The sequence below is a fragment of the Dermacentor silvarum genome, chromosome 11 (genome assembly GCF_013339745.2).
Source record: "Dermacentor silvarum isolate Dsil-2018 chromosome 11, BIME_Dsil_1.4, whole genome shotgun sequence".
NCBI classification, from domain to species: domain Eukaryota; kingdom Metazoa; phylum Arthropoda; class Arachnida; order Ixodida; family Ixodidae; genus Dermacentor; species Dermacentor silvarum.
In genome coordinates, this window is record NC_051164.1 from 83,586,626 (window position 1) to 83,595,727 (window position 9,102).

Below are 9,102 nucleotides of genomic sequence, written 5' to 3' on the forward strand. Positions count from 1 at the left end.
TCCTCCAACGGTGTTATCGGTTCGGCCAGGAAGCCACGCCGCGTATTATTTCGGTTGTTTTAATTGCTCCCCTCTGTGTATGACCTGTCGGAAGTGGTCCGACAACCCCTTTCTGATCTTTTCCACTGCTTTCTATATAGTATCTCGCTTATTCACTGCGACGCGGCGTGCGGCTGACCTTTCATTTTCTAATGTGCTAAAACTGTATGGTTTATTCTCATGTTTCCAGTATCAGGCCACAGGTGCGGACATAAAATGTACGGATATATCATCGTTGTATCGCTCCAGATTCCCTTTACAGATTTAATAACAAAGCCACGAACTTCGCCGTGCGGTAGTAAATGGCGCGAAACTAGTTTCTTATGTTCTATAGTCTCACATTTGAGTACTTTTAAGTAGTTCAAACGTTTAGAGATTAATTCCCGAACTTTGCGGAGAAATGCATGGGTGTTCCAGTTACTTTCTTAAAAAAACGTCATTTTATGCATTAAAGCACAAAAGTAACTGGAACGCCTATGCATTTGTCCGCAAAGTTCGGGAATTAACATCTCGAAACTGGTGTCATCGTGAGAATTTGTTCGAAGTGGATCCGCCTTGCGAACTCCACGGCTTGAATTTGTAAATTGCAATATGGACCATAAGGTAGTTAAAAACTTAATTAGTGAATTTTGCTAATTAATCGATTATGCATTTAAATTTTTTGGGCAAGTAATGTCAGCCTCTTCGAGTAGACCAGCTCATGAACTATAGAATTTTGCAAGCTGCCACAGGCAACCTTTACAATTTTTTTGAAGTGTTCGCTGAAACACCGGTATAACGCACGCCCTTTTTCAGACGCCCCGCACCGACACGGTACTACCAGGAGAGCAGGGAAGGCAAATACCGAGGCCCGCTGTTTTTTTCACCCACACGCTATTCAGCATCCGCTCAGCCTGATCAGCGTCTTTGCCGGCGCCACCATCATCTACGCGTGAGTGCAGAACTTGGCTGTCTTTTGAAATATCGCTATTCCCTTCGAAGTATCGCCTTTTGGTCGTACCTGGCTCTCGCGCCATAGAAAAAAAGAAAGAAAACGAGCAGATACTGAGTGCTTCATAAGTAGAAGCATCTGGTGTACATGCGTTTTGCTTTGGGTTAAATTTAATAATGCGCCGAATTGGGAACTTTAGCTACCCGTTTCGTTCACTGCAAAACCGAAGTGCATGTGACGACATGCACGACACCACTCAGAAACTTGTGTCGATTGCGGTGCACCAAAGCGGTGTCCCCATCTGTCACCGCTAAGTTAGAAACGCGCGTTCCACCGTAAACACCGACAGATGGCACCACCGTTCCTTTTGCAGCGAAATCAACGCTTCACTGGTACCGAGACGAGGCTCACTTCAGGTTTATTCTGAATGAAGTAGACGAGTAATACTCACAACGTGGCACTAAATATAACCAACTGCAAGATGCAACCCCCGCGCGAAATTGCGCCGGAAATCAGGCAGAGGTTTAGCTGGAAGAGTAATGTATACATAGCGACGCTCATATTTCTGCGACACTCAACATAATCGTTATCATTCCAACTTGTCTGCGCTATATGAATGCGAAAGCATTATATGCCCGATTACGCGAAAACCATGGCGTCGGCGGCGGTGGCGGTGTGACCAAGCGATGGTAGCAAAAATGGCTGACGGTGCAGAGACGGTGCAATGCTCGGATTGACGTCAAATGTCTGAGAGAGGTTCGTGTAAACAAATTAGTGGCTTTGAAGAGAACACTTGGTAAATGTCGGTCTCGGTGAGAATTGAACCCGGGCGTCCGGGGTGCGAGACAAGCACGCTTCCCGGACGCCAAGGCAGCCCCATGGTTCTGGCTGAGTAAAGGTTGTTGCTCAACGTGACGTGTGCGTCATTGCACACGTCACGTTGCAGCCATCTGGCTGACTAAAGATGTGGCCTATTTCACCAAAGGGACTATAATGCTTTCGCATTCCCACACGTAAGCAGTCTTAAGTCTCTCTGCCGAACTTTTTTGTTTCTTCATTTTTTTTTCTTTTTACTTGTGGACGTTTTATACAGGTGATTCTGGTTTACTTATGATGTTTCTGGTACTGATCAAGCTGTCTGTTGCGTTTCTTCGTAACTTTGCGTCTGGCAGTTGTATAGCTGTTTCAGCAACTTGCTTCTCAATACTATTTCTATGGTTTCGCGCTCTCTGATGCTGTCAAAGCTATTCTAAGGAGGTTGACGATTCCTCGAGCCTCTTCACTGCGGCTTTTGTCGTTTTCGATGGCCTCCGCTTGTTCGTGTAAATTGGGGAAAATGTAAAGCTCGATTTTGTGTCAATTTGCAGCGGCACGGGTCTGCGGGCCGACTGGCAGCGCTGGGCCACCTTCGGCGGCGTCATGTGGTGCTTGTACGCGCTCGCCGAGCAGCAGACCGTCGCCCTGATGATGGTGGTGCGCAGTTCGTTCGCATCGTTCCGTTGGTCCGCCTGCGTACTGTCGCTCTGCGCGGCGCTGGCCTCCGGCACGGTGCGGAGCCTGGTCGTACTTCCAGACTGGACGTACTACCTCACGTATGCCACGTTACAGGTGAGCTTAGGACAACTAAGTCGCTATTATTTTAACGCGTACTGCGAAGTGAAGACGTGCTATCGTTTGGCGAACGATGAAGAGAGAGAGAGAAAGCAAGGATAGGAAAGGCAGGTAGGTCAACCAAACGAGCGTCCGGTTTGCTACCCTACACTGGGGGTAAGGGAGAATGGGGGAATGGAAAGAGGGAGAGAGTGAGAACTGATTGCACGTCGGATGATGCACGGAGCACTATAAGCGGTCTCTTAAACCCGCGCACTTCAAGTAGTGTACTAGGGCACGAATCGCTTTCTGTGCCAGTGAAGGGGGCAGCCACGGTCCGAGTACCTTTGGCTCAGAGAACGGTCTCGAGTTCGGTAGGTTTAAAGTTGTCCGGAGGGAGAGGCGTTGTACGGCGTAGCGTGGGCAGCTACACAATAGGTGCTCGGTGGTTTTTTCGCACCTATAATTGAGTCTCCGCATCGAATGATGAAACCGTTCTTTATAAGGATGGTGCTGACATACCTCTTTATTTATGTTGCCCTCGAGGCCCATGGGCAGTGCAGATGGCAGTGGTGAAACGAGAAGCATAACAAATAATACGACAAATAAGTAAACAGTACATCATGACAGTTTTTCCTAATTATGCGATGCTAAGCTAATGCTTTACGGAATAGTTTGCAAATGTGAGAAATCAAATAAACAGTACGACACGTTAATAATTCCTAATTATAAAATGTTAAGTAACGGATTGCGGTAGGTTTTTTATAGACAGTGGTGTAAATGTGGTTCAATTGCTGGTGTCAATGCGGTTTTATTGCTGCGATGATCTGGGGAAAAAAAAGTCTGACTGAAAGTGTTAATGTTGCTGTTAAATTCAAACTTTATGGCGATGATCGATGTGGTGCGACACGTAAAGAGACTCGGAAATGAAGTCACTGTGAAGGAAATAATGATAATAAATTTGTAAAGCGGGGTATCCTAGTTGGTACTCAGTCCCTTATGCGAAAAACGTACATCGAAGCGCGTAAGTTACCTCTTTAGGCGACCGACGAAAGCGTGCTTTGTTAAGACGGCACTGACAGTTTCTTGATTTCACACGATCACGGTAGCATAACTCAATGCATCTGCTGCAGTCAATCACTAGAATTTCATCATCATCATCAGCCTATTTTAATGTCCACTGCAGGACGACGGCCTGTCCTTGCGATCTCCTGTTACCCCTGTCTTGCGCTAGCTGATTCGATTTCTATACCTGAAAATTTCCTAACTTCATCACCCCACCTAGTTTTCTGCCGTCCTCGACTGCGCTTGCCTTCTCATGGCACCCATTCTGTTACTCTAATGTTCCACCGGTTATCTACCCTACGCATTACATGACCTGCCCAGCTCCATTTCTTCTCTTAATGTCAGCTATAGAATATCGACTATCCCCGTTTGCTCTCTGATCCACTCCTCTTTAGCTTCTTTCAAATGTAAAAAATAATAAAGATTTGTTCTTCAATCCGCTAATCCGCCTAGAGATATAGAGTCGCCTTTCAAGACTCAAACGAAAATCCCGGCCCTAGTTTGTCTTGCATAAATATAGGTAAATTACAGCGCATTGTAGACAATGCGATGACCACGGAAACGGGACACACGGGACACCTTTGAAGATTGAGCTAATAAGCTCTCAGCACGTTGTTATAGGGGCGAAATTATCTCAAACAACGCAAGACCTACGTAAACGAATTCCTTCTTGTCGTTGCAGCGGTACGCGGCAGCGTTCGTGCAGCAGAACGAGTTCGAGATGCACCCGGGTCTGGAGAACCTGCCATCGCTCAATGGCAGCGCCTGCGGCCCCAACGTGGACAGCGGACGCTGCTTCTTCGTCAACGGCTCGCACTACTTGGGCCACAAGTACCGCATGGGCCGCGGCCAGGCCGAAGTGGACGTCCAGTACTGGCTCAACTTCGGGTTGTGCTTCGCCTTCGTGGGCTCCTTCTGCCTCGTCAACGTCATATCGCACATCATCCCGCTGCCGGCGTCCATCAAGTCCAAGTTCAGGGATTGATGTACTGCTCTGTCCATCGAGATCATTGTTATTTGTTTGTCACTGATCGCCAGGAAGGCGCAGAAACGAAGTAACATCCGTGACGATACGAAGTGACGCTAGAGTTGCTCGAGCTCGGGTAATGTGCCAAGGTTTCAACAACTGAGGGTTGTCCAGACTCCTGTCGGCGCTAAGGTTTCAACTAGCGAAGGCTGTACGGGCTCATGTTCCTGCTATGGTTTCGACAGGTCAGGGTTGTGTGTGCCAAGGCTCCCCAGAAGGGCACTCCGCGGCCATTTGTCGTACTGTAGACCGACACTTTGCCATTGGCCTGTTATAGTCCTTACAGGCAATCAATACGCCGAACGGGGGTAAATGTAAGAACTAATCACCATGGACAATGAGCGGTTCATTGTGACCGCTCGCTAACCGGAGATAATGGAAGACTGTTTAGCATCTCGAGCTTTAGACTACAAGCCATTTGATATAGGAGTCCCAGCGCGCAGCATGACGTCGTAAAGCTATCCTGCGTGTGCTCTGTGAGCTCTCGACCAACGCGAATCCTTGACCTCCTCGTTAGCATCGGCAAACGTCATTGCCGGATGAGTGATTACTATGACGGAGTCAAAAGTAACTTAAACGATGCAATAACCACATAAAGCCAAAGACAACGAAGCCAAGGAAAGCATCGGGGAAATTAAGTGTAGTTGAAATTGGAATGTAGAAAATAATGAAGAAAAGGAAAATGAAAGTGGACGAAAAGATAACTTGTCGCCGGCGGGAGCCGAACCCGGTAATTATGACTAATAAAATCGAGCCCCTCGGTTCCCATTCTTATTTCGTAAATGATGCAATGACATTCGGGTAGTTTGACTTTAAAGCTCTTGCGCTACTACTCAATCAGTAGGTTCAGGCGCTGACGGTCAAGAATCTTTGTACCCAAATGTAAGGCGCAGAAGAATCACGTCTTAACCCCAAAACAGAGTCCGCTGCTACAACGGCCTTTTGCAGAAAAACTTAGCAGGTTGTTTGTTGCGGAAGATATATGCCTCTGTGCAGCTAACAAGATGCTTCTGGACTGGAACAAAACCATCGACTATACTCTGCCGCTGGATTTTTTTAGGTAGCCCCGATGAAGGCCTTCACGCACTGCCAACGTTATTTCACGTGTATGTATATTTTGCTGCCATCTGGCGGCCATTTTGTCGGTAGTATGACTTCTTTCGGGACAGAGAGTTGGCGGTATAACGCCAGTGACTAATTGCACTTATTACGTGTACTTCAGTTACGCTCGTAATTCTTCGCCGAAACAGTGAAAAAAGCAAGGGTCATAATGACAGGGATCAATACTCAATCACCAAGTTAAAGATTCAGTTCAAGTGCCGCTCACTAAACCACGCTGCGCCTGCGCACAGTGCCCTCGGGGCGCTGATATTGAAAGAGGTTCGCGTCCGCCGTGACGTCACGTAAATAACTGAACTTCATCGGCTGGTTCTTCTATGTGAATCCTCCTTGTGATGGACGCCATCGTATTCGCCATTTCATTGTTAGGTTGTCGCCGTTGCTAAATAGAGGAGATACCGGCGACTTCCAATCTGAGTGAAGTGTTTCACGTCAATATATTTCTTTCTATGCAAATGAAGACAAAATGCGCCGTGCCTGCGATAGACGAAGAAAACAATCATATACAGGCTACACCTACATCTAGACAGGTCCGATGGGATGCGCACCCCGTAGAAAAAGTATTCATCTAACTATTACTGTAGGGAATATTTCCTTGCCTCATGACTTTGAAGTACGGTGAGGGCGGACGGATACACGAATGATGAATCGATGCCGCGAGGTAAATTTTACAAAGACTGTACGCTCTATAGCCGTTCCCTTGCCGCTATCTCGCTATAGGCCAATTTCGCTTCAGTGTCCATTGCGCCAAGCAATGCCGGCAAACAATTCAACGAATACGACTGCGCTGTACAGCCTAGGTAACAAGCTAACAACACACCGACATAATAATAATAAAAAAACATTTCGACGATGTTTGCAAGTGTGAGTTATTTGGTTCCCTCAGTGCATCGCAGTTCACCCAAAATACAGGAGAAATGGTAAGTACTTTTCACTCTCATTTTCAATTAAAGCGACGGTGTCTTGAGCAAAAAGGCCACTGGCAACAAAATGGCCAGCGGAATAGACGTAGCAGAGAAAGCAAGGAGAAGAAAGGCAGGGAGGTCACCCAGACGAGCGTCCAGTTTGCTACCCTACACCGGGAATAAGGAAAAGGGGGAACAGAAAGAAAAGGGAGAGAGCGAACACTGTGTGTGCACGCTGCAGTGGGTACAGCGAAGCCCCATGACACCAAGATCAAGTTCAAGCCGCTGCTAATACGTCACGCCGCGCAGAAACGTTGGGCTGCCGTCACCTAAGCGGCACATATCACGATTCAGGCAATGCAGTACGCTGCCCGAAACAAGGGGCAGGACGCACTACAGAACGACGATACACAGCTACCATTCTGTCTCGTGCAGTTCGTCTAGCACAGTCGGCGACAAACGTTTACGGGAGACGGGTTTCACAACATCCGTGCATTAATGCTGTGTTTACCGGGTGGCGCTTGTTTTCTGGGTCACTGCGTGGGTCGCAAAAACTACTAGGGACGGAAACTTTGAATCTGAAGCTATGCGCCCAGGCATCGTGGGAATTCCGATTTTTCGCAAATATTGTGTCCCGTCAACTTACGTGACCGACTGTATGCAGTGTCGCGTCTTTTGTTCAGAGCTGTACGCAGTGGCACGACCGCCAGACATTTTGCTCAAATGAAAGCTGATTTTTTCGTGCACAAAAGGGCGATAGCAGGGACGACGACGACATGACGGCGACGATAGCGATGACGTTAACGACTACGCAATGATGACGGCGACTACCGACGGAAGCACAACAGTCCGCAAGACGCGTCCCATGGAATGGAAGCAAAGCAACGACCTTGTTCAATCCTCTGCTATAAGCTCACGCGTGCAGGCTTCCTGCCTTCGTCAGTGCTGAACACATAGGACCATTTAAGGCACGCAGTCACGGTCCACTCGCGACATCCATGTGAAACTCTGAATAATTGCAAAGGCCGGTGTGAGGAATTGAGAACAATGGTCATTCCCGATCTTTCTCCGTGTTCGCAACCGAAGTGAGTACCAAAAACCAACTTGTTAAAACGTGCTACAGCATGGTATTTTGGATGTTGTGCGTTCAGTCACTTCTATAGATGAGTTGCGTACTTTCGAAACGGTGCGTAACATGTTTATGCATTCTATTCAATCATTTAGAGCGGTTTCGTTCCAAACACATTCATATCGAGAGCAATGACTCCAGCACCGTGACCAGCAGCTGACAAAGGATAGCTGCAGTTGTTTTCCTTATCGTTATACAAAATGATTGATCAGCAGCAGCGTACTGTAGTACAGTGCACGATGAAAGCCTCTCCTACCAATGTCGTGAAACGAAAGGTATTCGACATGAACGTGTAATTGCACTGAGCAGACCGCTGTTCGCAAGACACACCTTTTTTTTTTTTTACAGCAATTATCGAGAAGTTGTTGCCTTTCTTCTAACTCCACCACCACACCGTCATTGATTGTCACATCTCCTTTAGTATAGACCACTCCAGATAAAGAGGTTCGGCCCTTTTCGAATTGCTGGCGTGGTCGTGTACGAGAAGCGCAAGCATTCTCAAGTACGGCCAGACGACGCAATTCTTCACAGAAGACCAGCAGTGAGGCATACATTTTGTTCCTGTCGAAGGCAGATGGCGAGTTATGCTGCATGCTATGTCATTGTTCTCCTGAACATGCGGCGTCTAGCCTCTGTACAATATTCCCGTTCACCACTTCTGCCACAAAAATGAAAAAAAAATGCTAGTGACAGAGCGCGTCACACGCACACACCTCTTTTCGCAATGTTTCCTTTTCCAAGGAGCAGCCGACATTTCCTTTATTACTTAGCTTTCTTTTCAGCAGAAGATGACGATGTTCTTTTACAAATCCCTCCTCGAGCATAAGTTCGGCGATGTACGCCAAACAAAAACGCCAAGGCACAACTCAACGCGGGTCTTTTTATCCCCGTGCCGACAGGGAAGCGAACATTCGCTTAAACAAACACCGCGTTTGTTTGGCGGCGAGTCTGGCGTGAAGGACGCCGAGGGAAAGAGGCGAAAGCATTTGTGTCTCACACGTGGAGGGATTCATGCACTCACAGCGTGGGCGCAGAAAAGACGAGCGTCTTTTGTAACTCCCGTCGTCGTCATACGGTCCACCACTATACATGCCGCTACCAAAGTCACGTAACGGTAATGCTTGTCTGTGTCGTTATGTGCACACTCTGCTCTCACTTGAGACGGCAGATGCAACTCTGAGAAAACCACGCTTCTGTCTCGTCGGCACCCTGCGTTTGACGGCGACACCGCTGCAGTGCGGCTTCAAAAGAGCACAAGCGAGGTCGTTTATGCATGTGCGTGTGTGTGTGTGTGCGT

The 9,102-nt window shown here is 47.7% G+C and overlaps 1 protein-coding gene across 1 annotated transcript in view; it reads left to right on the plus strand.

Annotated features, from left to right (window-relative positions):
- LOC125941331 (uncharacterized) overlaps window positions 1-5,235 on the plus strand; it is a 7,104-nt gene extending 1,869 nt beyond the window's left edge. Inside the window, exons 2-4 of the mRNA XM_049658363.1 lie at window positions 921-970; window positions 2,338-2,578; window positions 4,308-5,235. Of these exons, the coding sequence (XP_049514320.1) occupies window positions 921-970; window positions 2,338-2,578; window positions 4,308-4,610 (594 nt within the window). The 3' untranslated portion in view covers window positions 4,611-5,235. The remainder of the gene's footprint in view (window positions 1-920; window positions 971-2,337; window positions 2,579-4,307) is intronic.
- Window positions 5,236-9,102: the final 3,867 nt, after the last annotated feature.